Raw genomic sequence first — 17,062 nt, 5'->3', positions numbered from 1 at the left:
GGCTGTAAATTACCAATTGGATTGAAATAATATACTTTTTGTGCATGTTTTTTGTATGCCACCAGTGTGTACCACTGTTCATGATCGAGTCTAAATTATGATCGATTTTTCTTAAATTAATTCTTTTTGGCAATGTATCAATCATATAAATACCCACGCAATTTAATATCTAAAATATCAGCCCAATCTTGTAGATCATAATTGACAGTGGTCCTTGTATATTAATCTTCATTTTCTCACTTTCTTTGGCGCTCTCCTCCTCCTCGTCCTCTTCTTCTTTGTTGTCCTTCTTCTTTGTGAAGGTGTTTCAATGATTCTACCGCCTTTATACAAGGTGCATATGGTTAAATAAAAACCTTGACCAGCTATGTGCTTACTTAAATGTTTAATTGCTTTTTGTCGTAAATGTGCACTTCTTTGTTCTTGTAGTGATGAATTATTTTTCCAACCTTCTCTCCGCCGCCGCCCCCGTTGTACTCTACCCCCGCCAAAGGCAGCTTTAGCTTTGATCAAATTTGTAACTAAGTATGCGGCTGCTTTTTCAGTTAAACCTGTGTTTGGATTTTTAAAAACAGACCATGCTTTATCAGCCAAACGACGATCGGCCACATTTCGCGACGAATTATCACTAATTTGAAATACTATCACCAGACGATGGGTTTATGTTTATACAACTGTTCAATGCTGTATAATTGTTAAAAAAAATTACAAATAACCTTACGTTGATCATTCATATAAGCATACCATTTGTCTAGTCCATCATCAAATAATTTCGATGTTTTATAATTCATTTGAGATTGAACACATCGTACCCGTACTGGCAAAACTCACCAAGTCAAAAACTACAGTTTTGAGTTATAAGCACATAACACTTGGTGAGTTTTGCCTGACTACCAAACAGCAAATATTGCTCACCATTTCCTAAAATTAAGGTAATAAATTAATAATGTTATCACTATCCATTAATAATTTGTTTGTGGGAAGCAAAACTCACGAAATATGTTTAGTGAATTATTATGCTTGATGAAGCTCTGTATTCATGAGAATGAAAACTCATTAAAAATGGTTAGTGAAAATTGCTAGGCGATTCCTTGAAAACTAAAGGACTTTGGTGAGTTTTGCCAGACAAGAAAAATGTGTCTAGCAACTTAGTGAGATCTAATAAAGTGGAAAAATAGAAATAGTAATAAAAGATATGACTTGGTGAGTTCTGCCTACTCAAAGAACTACATTTTTTAAGGCTATTGAAATACATTACTGAAAATGAGCATTTTTGTAGTTAGTGAGTTTTGCCAGAACGGGGACGACATAGTTTTATATAAGATAATATATGTGCTTTATTATAAGCTTTTACGCTTAAATTGGCAGTACTGCTGCTGCTGCTGCTGTCTTTTACAGTTTGGTTTAATGATGAAAAATTTAACACATTTTCAACTCTAATATTGTGCAATGTACAAGTACTCAGTGTATAGTATAAGAGTAATATCATACTAATTGTGTATATTATGAATGTAACAAATAGTATGATTATTTTCATTTCTTGTCCTATTGACTTGACTCCCATCGTGTCTGCCAGCAAACTAAGTTTGCAGTGACATGCAACTGAACGCATGACGCATGTGTGCAGCTATGCATGACCAGACATGTCTGAACATGTCCATGAGTCATTAACCTTTGACTATAATAGTCATGCAGAACAATGTTTGTACATCAGTTGTGCACAGTTGTTGATCACACACAAGGTAAGTTAAATGAAGTGCAATAATCAACATATATATATATTTATAAGAAAAGAAATTTATAAGAAACCTAATCCTTTAATTCAAATTGCCACAATTTAAAAAAAAAAAAAAAAAAAAAAAAAAAAATTAAAATTTGAAATATTATTAATTTAAAAATGTTCCTCTGATCAGCTGAATCTACGGCCGCTGCCGCGACCGTCGATTCAGCTTATATCAGAGGAACGACCTTCGCTGTGTACAACCTGCATTATTAAAGGAGCGCACAATACGCGCACCTAAAACAGGATACTGAAATGCATCGGATAAATGTTTTAACGCAATTGTACGACGTCGGGATGGGTCTGAAAATCTTATCAGCCCATCGAAATCGAATTCATGACGTATAGAGTTAGATGCTAAGATTGCGCGTGGACGACTATAAGGATGAGCTTGCTGGTGTGATGTGAAGGCGGGGGGGATTGTGGTGGTGGCGGGGGGTATCCGTGATGTGAAGGCGGGTGAGATTCTTGTTGTGGGGGGTATCCGGACTTGTGATGTGACGGCGGGGGAGATTCTTGTTGTGGGGGGTATCCGTTGGTGTGATGCGAAGGCGGGGGGCATCGCAGCAGCTCGGGTGGCGGGTGGTGGCGACGTGTATACCACAAGCTGCTGGCAATGCGGCGATGAAGGGGGAGGCTGATCGGCGCTGGAAACCTGTTGCTGACCCGTTTGATGAAGTGGATACTGCCAGAGGTTTTGCTGCTTTAGTTGTCTTTCAGCTCTGGTCAACAGATCCAATAATGATTCATCTTCGTCAAACAGGTTGGCAGGTGCGGTGTCGCTTCGCAATAGTTCAGCCTCCAGCATAGCCATTGCCCCGTCCTCGGTCCACAACTCGTTAGTGTAAATGTCCTGTAAATCAAGCAAAAATATATAGTTTTTTTTTTTTTTTTTTTTTCAGTTGGTGATTGAAAATGTTGCCGCGAGCAAGAAAGCGTTGCATTCATTGTTCCAACAACAACAGTGACGTCATCAACAGTGACGATAGTGATGAGAAGAAAGCGGTAAATTACTTTAAAGAAATCGATAGGCTTGACTCATTTTTTAAAGGTAATAAAACTATTTGGCCGCATCAATATCCAAAACCGAATCATTTAGCAGAGGCTGGCTTCTACTTTTTAAAAGTTTTCGATAGAACAAAATGTGTTTTTTGCAATGTAGTTTTGGAAAATTGGGAAGTGAGTGATTATGCTATTCTTGAACATAAAAAATGGTCGCCAAAGTGTGGCTTCATAAACAATTATCTTGTTGGTAATATTCGTACAACTTCAACTTTTCAGAAAAACCCAGACTACAATGAACAATACGAACGTGAAAATTCATTTATGAAAATGGAATGTTTGCCGAAAAATTTCAAACAGTTAGCAAGTGAGGGATTTTATTACGGTATTGATTTTTCAAATTCGAATGGATTTGGTCTTATTTGCAGTGGTTGTCGTATGTGGGCAGACACATCGATCAATAAATACCAATTGAGGGATTTACACATACAATCATCGCCAAATTGTGATTTTGTTAAAAAAAGTCGTGAAGAAGAAGAAAAAGAAGAAGAAGAAGAAGAAGATAAAGACATAACCTATTAGCAGTGTGTGTGTGTGATAAGTATTCCAGTTTTAATTAGCAGTTAAGTGTGAAGAACAATAAAGAGTGGGCTAATCAGTTTTAGGGTACATTAGAAGAACATTATTTAGAAGTATTCAGTTGAAAAAACTAACAGTGAAGTGTGAAGAACAACAAAGACAATAAAGAGTGAGCTAATCAGTTTTAGGAGCACATTAGTAGTATTCAAAAGACTGATAACATTAGTTTGTATGAGAAGAAAACTGACAACAAACAGAAAACTACTGTTGGATTAGAAGAATGTATTTCAAGTGAGTTGAGTAAATGGAAAATAAACTTACATTGGTTCCGCTGTTGTTTGGCGCTGCCATAGGCGAGGATTGATCTGATGACATCGTTGGAGTTTCAAACTGATACTAACAGAAGGACGCAGTTTTTCGTCATTATATATTATCAACTTGATGAATATAGATGGTAAGAAGTTGAAAGAAAGTATATCTGTTTTGTGCATATGTTGTATGCGAAATTTAGTACAGATGTGCGGAACACTGATAAGGAAACGTTTGCAAATTTCTTAAGGAACGGTCAAAATGTGTGTGTGTGCACCTTGCATGACTCTGTAACGGACCTAACATCTGCTAGCCGAGTGAAAGATATTAATTTATTCATTGTGCAGTGCACATGCATACTTATATAATTATTGCAACCCCCACATGTTCTGCGTGATAACAAACTGACAGTTGATGGTACCGAGCGGCGCAAAATTATAAAAGCATCGAGCGACATGATATTGCTTGCATTCGATTATAGTGCGACGTTTCATGCACAGTGCAAATGGACAAGCAACAATCCGATAAAGCAGTGGCTGCGCCAACAAGCGAAGAAGCAACAGCAGCAGCAGTCACACCATCAAACAACACGTAAGTATAATAAATTTTTAAATTAATTATAAACTGTAAAAAATTAGCAACAAGTTTTGCAAGTGTTTTCATCGACTGATTGAAAAACAAATATGATTAAAATGTTATACTCTAACAATCAAACTGAAAAAAGCGACAGTAAACAATTTGACTACTTTGAAAACAATTGTCTAACAACTGCAAACGTCGACTGAGGAGGTAATAATAATTGTGCTTGAAGTAAACTGGAAAAATATACTATCTGATTTATGATCGTTTGCAAATAAATTTTGAAAAACAATTGTCTAACAACTGCAAACGCCGGCTGAGGAGGAGGTAATAATAATTGTGCTTGAAGTAAACTGGAAAAACATACTATCTGATTTATGATCATTGTGCGTTTGCCATTTTATTCTATACAATTATTTCATTCTATATGTTTGTTTTTCAGCCTGGTTGAGTCGATAGCGCACGACAAGGAGGTGGAGGTGGAAATGGCAAGTGAGGAATGGTGCGTGGTTGACAGCAGCGAATCATCGCCGCCGCCAAAACGTGTGCACTTTTCCACAGCGTGCGATACGCCAAAACGTGGCGGACGGGGCCGCGGCATTTATTTTGCCGAACAACGACGCGTCATCGCTCAGGGCAGAGGCCGGCAAATTGATGTGGCCGGTGTGAGCGCGGACTCGTCCAGTCGCAATAGTGGTCAGCAAGCGGAAGCATCATCATCGTCGTCACTGATTCTGCTAGATGTGACGAACTCATCGCAGCCGAGGATCGTGAACGCTACTAAAATCGACAACGAAGTTGAAAACATTGAGCCGCAGCAAACAAGCTCTTCACAGCGGTAAGACGGCAAAAACCTATTATTACTCTAATACTATTACTACTACTAGCAAAATCAAAAAACTATGGATTATACTATTGAACGAAGTACTAGCATAAATTCGTGTGCAGTTCGCTACAGATTTGTTTTTAGAAAATTATTCATCGATGTTGTTCAAACATTATTGCAAATTTTAAAGCCAAAAGTAATGAATTAATTGTTGAAGAAAGTGATAATTTTGACAAAAATATTAAATGGTATTTTGTTACAACTGTTCAATTGAAAAAAGTAAATGTTGATAGCGGCAGCAGCAGCGATCAATCGCAACAAGAAGAAATCGTTGAAACTATGACAAACGCATCGTTTTACAGTTATACGTCATTGTTAATTAATGTTGATGAACAATTAGATATTTTGCAAGACCAATTTATTAGTGGTGTAGAGAAAATTGAATCAACGCTTGATAAATTTATTAGGTATGGCAGTGGTTGGACTGTAGTTAGCATCATTTCATTTGATTTGAATATTACTCGTTACAATCCTTTAGCTGGCGGAAATAGTACATACATTGAAACACCTGCTTTTATAAAAGCAAAAAGAGCCGTTATAAATGTAAAAAACACAAATGATAGTAAATGTTTTGTATGGAGTGTACTTAGCTATTTTCATTACAGACGTAGAAATATGAATGTTGACTATCTGATGCAATTTGAAAATAATCTAAATTTGACCGGTATTAAGTTTCCTACTACAGTGCATGACATTAAAAAATTTGAAGTGCAAAATTTAAACATTTCTATAACAGTGATTGCTTATGATGCTGCTAAAAAAAAGTTTTTCCCGTACCGTTGTTCAATTTATAGACAACGCGAACATAAAATCAATCTTCTACTATTGTCAAATGATACAACGCCGAAAAAATGGCATTATGTTCTGATAAACACGCGTCAAGGGTATAACGGATTGTCACGGCTACTGAGTCATCACTTGTCTTTGCATAATGGTCAAGTGTTCATTTGTCCATATTGTTTTAACAATTTACAACTAACCGGCATGCCAATTGCGATGGAAAAACCAATCTAGAAAAACATATGGATTTGTGTTCAACATTTGCAATACAAAGAACAGTACTACCTAAACAGGGTGAAATGTTAAAGTTTAAAAATTTTTGTACACACTAAAAAATAAGTACATTGCATTTGCCGATTTTGAAAGTTTTATTGTACCAACAAATAACGGTGAGGAGCTCAATGACGATGAAAATGTTGATGATTTGCTCGGAACTGATATAGGAAATAGCTTTACAAAGAAAACACAAAAACATGTTGCTTGCGGCTATGCGTTTATTATTTTAGACGAATCAGGTGAAATATTCTACGGCCCACGCGTTTATAGAGCTACAAGTGTTGGCGAGAAAATTATTGAACAATTTCTTGATGAGATCATTGCCATAGGTCGAAACTGTTCCATTGATATGCAACAAGAAGTGCCCATGATTGAATTGAATGAAGAACAATTATTAGCTTTTAACAATAGTACAGTATGTTTCTTGTGCAACGATGAATTTAAAGCCAACGAAATTCGTATTAGGCACCATTCTCATACAACAGGCCATTATCTCGGTGCAACGCACAAGTCATGTAATTTAAATGCAAAAGCACCAAAACTATTAAACTGTTTTTTTCATAATTTTCGCGGATATGATAGTCATTTCATTGTTAAGGCATTAGCAGGACGAAAGGAGAAAATTGATTGTATTGCAAACTCATCGGAAAAATTCCTCACATTACAATAGATCGTGTTGTACGTTTCCTTGACAGCTATCAATTCTTAAGCTCAAGTCTACAGTCACTTGTTGCCAATCTTGCAAGTGATACAGAAAACATTGATACTAATTTCAAAGTAATGTGTAAAATATTCAACGATAAAAATCAACAAAAACTTTTACTACGTAAAGGCGTGTACCCGTATCAGTACATAACAGATGCTGAAAAATTTGAAGAACAGCAATTGCCGACAATTGACTCATTTTACAGCACACTTAATAATACAGCATTGCAAGTAGACGATTATGAGCATGCGCAGAAAGTTTGGCGCGAATTTAACATAAACTCATTGGGTGAATATCATGATCTCTACCTTTTGTCAGATTGCTTACTGCTGGCAGATATTTTTCAAAATTTTAGGACTGTATTTTTTACAATTTACAAACTGGATGTATCACACTTTGTATCGTTACCGCATTTTTCGTTGAATGCAATGTTATATTTGACTAAAGTACGCTTAGAATTAATTAGCAATGCTGATATGAACTGCTCATAGAATCTGTTTACGCGGTGGTCTATCAGTTATTCCCCACCGTCATGCAGTCGCAAACAATAAATATATGGGCGTAAATTATAACCCGGCTATTGAAAATAGTTTTTTGCTCTATCTTGATTGTACAAGCTTATACGCACATACAATGATTGCCTACAAGCTACCTGAATCAAATTTCAGATTTTTATCACAAAATGAAATTATGGCTTTAGGCGATTTTACAAGCATACACGATGAAGCCGAGACTGGCTATATAATTGAAGCAGACCTGTCCTATCCAGTTAATTTACACCAATTACATAACAGCTTCCCCCTGGCTCCATTAAAAGATCAGCCACCTTACAACCTGTTCTCTCCATATCAAACAGACAACACTGTTGCTCTGCGCAGAGAAGCGGCCGCGTGCCGCCCGTCTCCCGACACAGCCGCCTCCGCCGCCACCGCGTCATCACGTCTTTTAGCCACCCTTTATAATCGTAAACGATATGTACTCCACTATAGAAATTTGAAACTTTATTTAAGCTTGGGCATGAAATTGACTGCTGTACATAGAGTAATCGCTTTTCATCAGTTGTACTGGCTTAAACCGTTTATTGATTTGAATGCACAACTGAGAAAGGAAGCAAAAAATTCATTTGAACGTACCCTCTTTAAATTTCTTTCAAATAGTCTGTTCGGAAAGTTGATGGAGAATAATAGGAAAAGAATAGATTTTAAGCTAATCACTTGTCAGAAAAAATTGGAAAGTTTGATTGCAAAACCAAGCTGTAACGATGGATTGTGTTTGACAAGACATTGTCGCTGTACAAATGTGTAAAACAGAAATAAAATTAGATCGTCCAATTTATGCCGGTTTTTCAATTCTTGATTTGAGTAAATTTACAATGTTCAATTTCCACTACAACATTTTCTTGAAAATGTTCGATCCAAGCTGTGTAAATGTGCATGACCGATACAGACTCATTGCTATACCATATCAAATTGGACGATATCTATGCATTTATCAAACAAAATCTTCAACATTTTGACACAAGTGCTTATCCTGTCACACATTGTTGTTATAGTCAATTGAACCATGGTGTGCCTGGCACATTTAAAGATGAATTAAAATCTGGAATTATTACGGCTTTTTGTGGACTTCGTGCGAAACTTTACAGTTTTGAATATGTACTAAGCAGTAGTGCTAGTGACAGTAGTAGTAGTAGTAATAGTAATAGTAATAGTAATAATAGTAGTATTAAGGTTAGTTCTTATGAAAAGTTTAGCAAGCACGCAGCTAAAGGCGTAGCAAGAACAATTATAAACAATAAACTAAGATATGACATGTACATGAAATGCCTGACAGATAGATTAGTTCAACGTGAATGCTTTCCACAATTACGCAGTTATTCGCATGATATTTATCAAATATCGTGTGCCAAAGTTGCATTATCACCAATAATAATAATAATAATAATAATAATAATGCTTTATTTTTTCACTTATTCATAACAATACAATATTATACAGTATTATTCTAGCATACAAAGCTTGGCTTTCGCCGTCAGCTCGAGTTGAGTTATTTTCCAACAAAATTATTGTAGATAAATTGAACATTCAAACTTAGATTAACATTATGGACAAAATACATGAATACATAATAGGTCATTATACATGAGTAAATAATTTTTTTTTTTTTTTCATTTTAATAGGATCAAAATTTGAACCGTTTTTTCTTAACCATAATTTTGTAAATAAACGTTTAGGTGAGTTGTACAATGTGAAGCAAACATTATCGAGGATGAGCTTTCATTTTATAATTTTGTCAAGATCCACATATATATAAGACTAGAACCAAAGTATTGACTGAAACGATGAACGCTGAACATTATTACACACATTAATTACAGCTACAGATTACAGCTACAAAATACGCGCGAATTTTTATCATATACCAAATACTAACAATCTTCAAAACAATATATTTTATTTTATTTCAATTTCAATAGTTAAAATTCTCTATCAAGAACCATCGATACTTCCAAGCTCTTTTACAAAACTCGACTAGCCCTTTCCAATTTCCTCCATTAACAACTTCTAAATACTCATTCTCAGATAGAGTTGAACTACCCAGCCACTCTCGTCTCCACTCTCCTAAGACTAGACACCTTGCTACAAAATGAAACGTATCTTCTCTTTCGCCCGAGTTACACAGTGAGCATATTCCACTTCTTCCTTCGGTCCATGGTCTGTCATTCAGGTAGAGCATTTCCCCTCTCACTTTCATTATCCAACTGATGTCTGGCAGTGTATATTCCTCCTTCAGATAACCGTTATCTAGCAAATTCACACTTACGAGCTTTTTATAAATTGTGTGGAATCTGGCTGTGTTTGCTGCACTTCTGAACTCTTCCATATTTTTTAACTTACTCAACTTCCAAAGCTTATTAAGTTCATCTTTCCAGTTGAGCAAATTGTTCAGACTCAGATCAACATCAGCACTCAGTCCTTGCGCCATATCAAGCCAGCTCTTGTACCAAAATACTTTACTTTCAACAACTTCCATTGCCAGTAATTTTGGCAAGCGCCAATCTTGCATTGTCATGACCTTATTTATATAGTTAAAGTGCAATCGGAGTGTGTAATCAAAGAGTGGCGGCTCTCCAGTTTCCAAAAATAAAATATAACTCGGTGTATTGTAGGGCAGATTAAACATTCTCTTAATGAAAAAACGCCATAATTTCTCCACCTGCTCATACCTTCTGTATCCCCACACCTGAGCACCGTATACCATTATTGCCCTTGACACAGTCCTATATAAAATCCATTTGGCTGATAATGGAACCCTCTTATTGTTTATCAACTGCTCCCAGCCAGCATTTAGACCTGCTTTAGCACTACTAAGTTTTTCTTCAAGATGTGGGGTCATAATAAGCGACGGTGTGATTAATACTCCCAAGTACCTATATTCATTCACCTTCTCTATCCTATTTCCCTCGAAATACCACTTTTCCTGTCTTCCTTCTCTTCCACCTTTTTTAAAAACCATAACTTTTGACTTATTCAAGTTCACTCTCAGATTCCACCGCTTGCAGTAAACTTCTAAACTGGAAATCATATCTTGGAGTTCTCTTTCCGATTCAGCAAGTAACACGATATCGTCCGCGTACATGAGCAGTTTTATTCGAATATTACCTATTCGTGCTCCTCCTCCCAATTCTCCCTCCAAATCATTCAAAAAAAGAGAGAATAGAAGCGGGCTCATTTGACAGCCCTGTTTTAAGCCTACTCCTGCACTGAACTCTTCCGTAAGCCCATTCTTACTCCATACTCGTGCAAAGGTTCCATTATTTCCGCAATAAATATTTCTAATAGCATTTATGAGCTTCGATGATATCCCCATGCATGAGAGCTTGTAGAAAAGTGCTCGCCTGTCTACCGTGTCGAACGCGGCTGAAAAGTCGACGTAGAAACAGAAGAGTTTACCTCGCTTTCGACTAATTTTCAAGTTGGCTATCGATAGTAGATTGAATATGTTGTCTACTGTAGAATATCCCTTTCTGAAGCCGGCCTGATATTCGTTCAATATTTTATTCGTGTGTACCCACTTCTCTAGCCTCATCAATAAGTTTCCTGCGAAAAGTTTAGCTATGGCGTCTATGAAAGCTATCCCTCTAAAATTTATAGCTTGATTCACATCTCCTTTTTTATGTAGAGGGAAGACTATCGATCTTTGAAATGAATCAGGAATGTTTGCCGTTCTGAAGATGTTATTAAAAATTTTTGTTATTCTCCTCAACAGTTCATCAGTACCATTCTTAAAAAATTCATAGGGTATTCCATCTTGACCCGCTGCTTTATTATTTTTCGCTTTTCGCAAGACAACTTTCAACTCTTCCAGCTCAAATTCACGGTCCAGGATATCATCGAGAATCAACGGCTCTGCGTACAGCACGGGCTCAGCATTAATGGTGGATTCAATAAATTTTTAAAATGTTTCACCCAATCATCCGAGCTTATACTATTAGTCATTCGCCTAGCTGGTTTTTTAAAGGATCTTATCGCTTTCCAGAATCTTTTCGTATCATTGGCATTGTTTAACTCTTCATAAATATTCGCATGATATGTTTCTCGTTTGGTTTTGCATAATTTCCTGTAAATGTTTCTCTCTTCAATATACAAATTCTTCACTGTAGCGGTATTAGATTTCCTGAATAAATTTAAAAGTCCAAACATCTTATCTCGTGCTCTTTTACATTCATTATCGAACCAACGTTGTTTAAAGTTAGCATGACCTTGACCGTGGACGAATGATGAGCTAGCTGCCTTTTCTATACAATTACAAACTTCTCTTATCGCCATCTGATTATTATCATTATCATTGCCAGTCATTGATTCTCTCAGACTAACCGTTAATCTAGCTTTATAATACTTTTCGTCATTTTTCCCCCATATCAGTTTCTTCGGTATAGTCGTACAGTTGTTATTCTCGTTGTCTAATGTTACACCTCTGAGCTGTAAACCGAGTGGCATATGATCTGAGTAGGGTTCTTTCATTACTCTAAAATCATTTACAAAACTTAATACATTCCCTGTAACCGCAGCTAAATCATTTACTGCAACTCCCATACCTCCAATAAATGTTAATTCACCCATCCCATCACTTGGCGTTCTCCCATTCAGTATAATCAAATTGTAATCATCACAGAGCTCTAGAAACCTTCGCCCCCTATTGTTAAGCTCCTTATCCTTCGAAACTCTCTTATATGAAAACCTTGTATTATCATCCGTAAGTAAACTTTCATCATTTATAACCTGCTCCTCTCCAATACGTACATTCATATCGCCTATCAATATAAAATTAGACACTACATTAGAGTACATAAAATTCATCAATTTTACAAATTCATTATTCCAATTATTACAGTTCAAGTACAGCGGTAACAGGTTAATTTCTCTCTGAATCTGAAAATTAATATTTACAACTGAGATATTATTAATTGTTCTAAAAGAAAGTCCCTCATGATACAATGACAATCTATTAATTCCCATTAGCATTCCCCCACTGGCTCTACCAAACTGAGATTGCCTGACTGCGCCTTGCCACCTTACTTCAAAGTTATGGAAAACATTTTCATAATCACTAACATCTTTATCTTCAATAAAAGTCTCAGATAGAAAAATCACATCAAATTTACTCAAAAAGTTCAAAAAACCTAATTCATTAATTTTTGATTTAAGTCCACAGATATTATAATATAAAATTTCCATCACCTGTGTGTTAGTGCGGCTCTCCCTTCCACATGGCACGTCTTCGCTCGAACGCTGACGGCGGGCCTCCCGCTACACCTTTTCTATACCAGCTTCGTAAATCTGCTTAATGATTGGCTTGAAATCGCTCTTCACTAGTTCGCTCAGCTCCTCGGTACCATCCTCTTTTCCGCGACGGAGTCCTTCTTCCAACGACCACCAGAATGAACGTCCTTCCACCCACAGCTGATCACCTTTCAAGACGCACTTCAGTTCATTGTTATACTTTAGCAGTTCCTTTCTCAACGCGAGAAGCTTGCTTCTTTTCTTTCTGGTTGCAAACGAAAAGTCCTTTTGTACACTAAACCTGGTACCTTTCAGCTTATTCACATGTTTGAAAATATTTTCCAAATCCTGATCTGATGGAATATGAGCGATTATTGGCGCATTGTCCTTTTTTGGGCCAAGAGTATGAGCTCTATTCACTCGTATTTGCCTGTCACATTTCAACACATTTGAACAAAAGTTCATTACTTCAACGCGACAGTCTGTATCACTATTAAATTTGAGACCCCTAAATATCAAATTATTACGGCGAGAGCGGTCTTCATAACTGTCCAGTCGACTATTGATTTGACTATTCACTTCCTTCAAACGTTGAACTTCTTGTTTGAGCTGATTATTTTCCTTTTCAAGCCCCGTAATTAGTGATTTTAGCCCTAAAATATCGTCCTTGGTTGCTAACACACTAAATTTCTCATCGAACAGTTTTTTAATTGTAGACTCGATAATTGACACTAATTCGTCGTTTCGTGAATCGCACCCTTTTTTTGCAATTTGCGCGTCCGAATCCGGCGATTCGCGCTCACGTTTCTCACCTCTCGGTTGCGTTGAAACAAATTTATCCATCGCGATTAATTTTACTGGAAATAAACACTCGTAAATCACTTGTGAAACTTGTAAAAACACTCGTGAAACTCCTTTAGGCGATTTTACTCCTTAGGCTTTAGGCGATTTTACAAGCATACACGATGAAGCCGAGACTGGCTATATAATTGAAGCAGACCTGTCCTATCCAGTTAATTTACACCAATTACATAACAGCTTCCCCCTGGCTCCATTAAAAGATCAGCCACCTTACAACCTGTTCTCTCCATATCAAACAGACAACACTGTTGCTCTGCGCAGAGAAGCGGCCGCGCGCCGCCCGTCTCCCGACACAGCCGCCTCCGCCGCCACCGCGTCATCACGTCTTTTAGCCACCCTTTATAATCGTAAACGATATGTACTCCACTATAGAAATTTGAAACTTTATTTAAGCTTGGGCATGAAATTGACTGCTGTACATAGAGTAATCGCTTTTCATCAGTTGTACTGGCTTAAACCGTTTATTGATTTGAATGCACAACTGAGAAAGGAAGCAAAAAATTCATTTGAACGTACCCTCTTTAAATTTCTTTCAAATAGTCTGTTCGGAAAGTTGATGGAGAATAATAGGAAAAGAATAGATTTTAAGCTAATCACTTGTCAGAAAAAATTGGAAAGTTTGATTGCAAAACCAAGCTGTAAACGATGGATTGTGTTTGACAAAGACATTGTCGCTGTACAAATGTGTAAAACAGAAATAAAATTAGATCGTCCAATTTATGCCGGTTTTTCAATTCTTGATTTGAGTAAATTTACAATGTTCAATTTCCACTACAACATTTTCTTGAAAATGTTCGATCCAAGCTGTGTTAAATTGTGCATGACCGATACAGACTCATTGCTATACCATATCAAATTGGACGATATCTATGCATTTATCAAACAAAATCTTCAACATTTTGACACAAGTGCTTATCCTGTCACACATTGTTGTTATAGTCAATTGAACCATGGTGTGCCTGGCACATTTAAAGATGAATTAAAATCTGGAATTATTACGGCTTTTTGTGGACTTCGTGCGAAACTTTACAGTTTTGAATATGTACTAAGCAGTAGTGCTAGTGACAGTAGTAGTAGTAGTAATAGTAATAGTAATAGTAATAATAGTAGTATTAAGGTTAGTTCTTATGAAAAGTTTAGCAAGCACGCAGCTAAAGGCGTAGCAAGAACAATTATAAACAATAAACTAAGATATGACATGTACATGAATGCCTGACAGATAGATTAGTTCAACGTGAATGCTTTTCACAATTACGCAGTTATTCGCATGATATTTATCAAATATCGTGTGCCAAAGTTGCATTATCACCATTTGACACAAAAAGATACATTGAATCAAACGGTATAGATACGAAAGCGTGGGGTCATTATTTAATAGAAGAAGAGAGAAGAAGAGAAGATATTGATAGCAGCAGCAACGCGGCTAGCGGCGGTGGGACTGCTGTTACGTCAGATTGATCGCAGCAGTGAGAGTGAAAGAGAGAGAGAGAGAGAGCGAGGAGCAAGAAGCTATTAATGAAACCAGTTCAACAAGCATCGCTCAGCTCAGTGTCGAACATGAAGAAGAAGAAGAAAGTGGCAGAAACAACATCCGTCTAAAGAAGAAGAAGAAGAAAGATCGCTGTCTGGAGCAGTAGTGCTGCAGGTGTGACTGAACTCTAGCAAAAACAATCACACGCGCATATTCGTGTAGGGGGGAGATCAAAACCACAAATATGTCAGATTTGCAACAGAAAATTGCTCAGGAATTGCACCGTCCAGCGCGAAGAAAATTCAACAGACGTAATATATATTAAAAGGAATAAAAGACCTCATTCAAATTGATTTAATTGAATTGCCAGAATTTGCTAGAGCAAACAACGGCTATCGTTATGTTTTGATTGCAATTAATTGTTTTTCACGTTATGCTTTTGCTGAACCATTAAAAACTAAAACGGGAAAAGAAGTTGAACGAAAATTAGCGTGAATATTAGTATTAAATAAGGTATAAAAAATGTGCAAAGCGATTTAGGACGCGAATTTTACAATAAGGATGTTAAACAACTATTCGATAGGTTGAACATTAATCATTACAGTGTATTTTCTGAATTAAGGCAGCTTTTGTTGAAAGATTGAACCGAACACTGAAATCACGTTTGTATGAACGACTAACTGCTAACGGTATGCAAAAATGGTTAAACATTTTGCCGGACATTGTTTATCAATATAATACACTATTCATTCAGCGATTGGCATGACGCCGGCCAGTGTTAGACGACGTCATGAAAAGCATTTGATCATGTTACAGTTGAAGAAAAAGTCAAAACAGTCGCCGCCGCCGCCGCGTACAGTTTATCGACCAAAGTTTGCAATAGGCGACGTAGTGCGAATAAGTAAGTTTCGACAGGTTTTTGATAAAAGTTTTAGATTAAATTGGTCGCCAGAACTGTTTATAATTCACGGTGTTTTTCCCACACAACCGCCAACCTATGTAATTCGCGATCTTAACAATGAAATCATACAAGGTAGATTTTATAGTGAACAATTGATGAAAACAAACTTAACACCGTCCGAACAAAATACATATTTAGTTGAACGAATAATACGAAAATCAAACAATAAATATCTTGTTAAATGGTTAGGCTTTGATAAAACTAGCTGGATAGATAAGAGTGATATTATTACTCCGTCTGTAAAACAGAAGAAGAAGAATCTGCGTGCAACACGCAAAAATCATTAAATTTATTTGCATATTGTTTCAGATATGATATAAACATAATGTCAATGGCTATGGATGCGCCACTGTTGTTCTATTTGCTGAATGGTAACGATGCGTGTAGTATTATTAAAAGATTAATTGATCTTTTGTGTACGCTTAAAGCGATGTGTGTAAAACGTGTTGATATTGAAAATGCTTTCTAGTTGGCTTATGTAAAAAAACATTTTTCAGCAATGTTGTTGATGATGATGATGATAGTAGGTTTCATTTAGGTATATGTTCATATAAAAATTTAAAAGATGCAAGCAGCGTATTTGATGTAGTAGATACTTGTATTTGTGCTCAATTTTCTATGCAACTAAACATACTTTACTCGCAAATTAAATCAATAGACTTTAATGTAGCCGATGAAGATGATGATAAGAAGAAAGAAAAGATATTAATTTATATTTTAGATTATTGCATGTCAATGGCTAATCTTAATTAATGCGTGCGACGCTGGTGCTATACTGTATTATGTGAAAGACACACGCTTTGTAATAATTTTTTATAATATTAACACTGTCAACTTTGTATGTATGTATTATCACTAGATTTGTCGCCACTTACCTTACTGCAGCAGCTGCTGTCAACTTTGTATGTATATTTTCACCTTTTATGTATGCAGCTGTCAACTAATGTATGTATTTTCAACTTTTTGTCAACTTTGTAAGATACGCTTGTTTTAGCTGCTGCTGCTGCTAAATTTGTATGTATCTAGTATTTTTAATAAACTGTGAACATTGTATGTGCGTGTTTTCTTCATTCATAAACCGCTTGTAGT

The 17,062-nt window shown here is 36.3% G+C and overlaps 2 protein-coding genes across 2 annotated transcripts; both read left to right on the top strand.

Annotated features, from left to right (window-relative positions):
* The first annotated feature begins 4,042 nt into the window (after window positions 1–4,042).
* LOC111062480 lies at window positions 4,043–6,229 on the top strand. The gene is made up of 2 exons (XM_039425738.1): window positions 4,043–4,261; window positions 4,692–6,229. The coding sequence occupies exons 1-2, from the start codon at window positions 4,176–4,178 to the stop codon at window positions 5,089–5,091; spliced, it is 486 nt and encodes a 161-aa protein (XP_039281672.1). The 5' UTR covers window positions 4,043–4,175; the 3' UTR covers window positions 5,092–6,229.
* Window positions 6,230–7,400: 1,171 nt separating this feature from the next.
* Window positions 7,401–16,288, top strand: LOC120351064. The gene is made up of 3 exons (XM_039427012.1): window positions 7,401–7,590; window positions 13,618–14,658; window positions 16,283–16,288. The coding sequence occupies exons 1-3, from the start codon at window positions 7,453–7,455 to the stop codon at window positions 16,286–16,288; spliced, it is 1,185 nt and encodes a 394-aa protein (XP_039282946.1). The 5' UTR covers window positions 7,401–7,452.
* The last annotated feature ends 774 nt before the right edge of the window (window positions 16,289–17,062 follow it).

Source organism: Nilaparvata lugens, chromosome 4 (assembly GCF_014356525.2).
Source record: "Nilaparvata lugens isolate BPH chromosome 4, ASM1435652v1, whole genome shotgun sequence".
NCBI lineage: Eukaryota > Metazoa > Arthropoda > Insecta > Hemiptera > Delphacidae > Nilaparvata > Nilaparvata lugens.
The sequence above is the reverse complement of the archived record's forward strand: the minus strand, read 5'-3'. Positions and strand labels throughout refer to the sequence as shown.

What these genes read in the sequence shown, in the direction of transcription:
- LOC111062480 (XM_039425738.1), top strand. Translation starts at nt 4,176, where the DNA reads ATGGACAAGCAACAATCCGATAAAGCAGTGGCTGCGCCAACAAGCGAA. An exon ending in GTCACACCATCAAACAACAC is followed by an intron (nt 4,262 to 4,691) that starts GTAAGTATAATA and finishes TTTGTTTTTCAG; the next exon opens with CCTGGTTGAGTCGATAGCGC.
- LOC120351064 (XM_039427012.1), top strand. Translation starts at nt 7,453, where the DNA reads ATGGGCGTAAATTATAACCCGGCTATTGAAAATAGTTTTTTGCTCTAT. An exon ending in TATCACAAAATGAAATTATG is followed by an intron (nt 7,591 to 13,617) that starts GCTTTAGGCGAT and finishes TTTACTCCTTAG; the next exon opens with GCTTTAGGCGATTTTACAAG.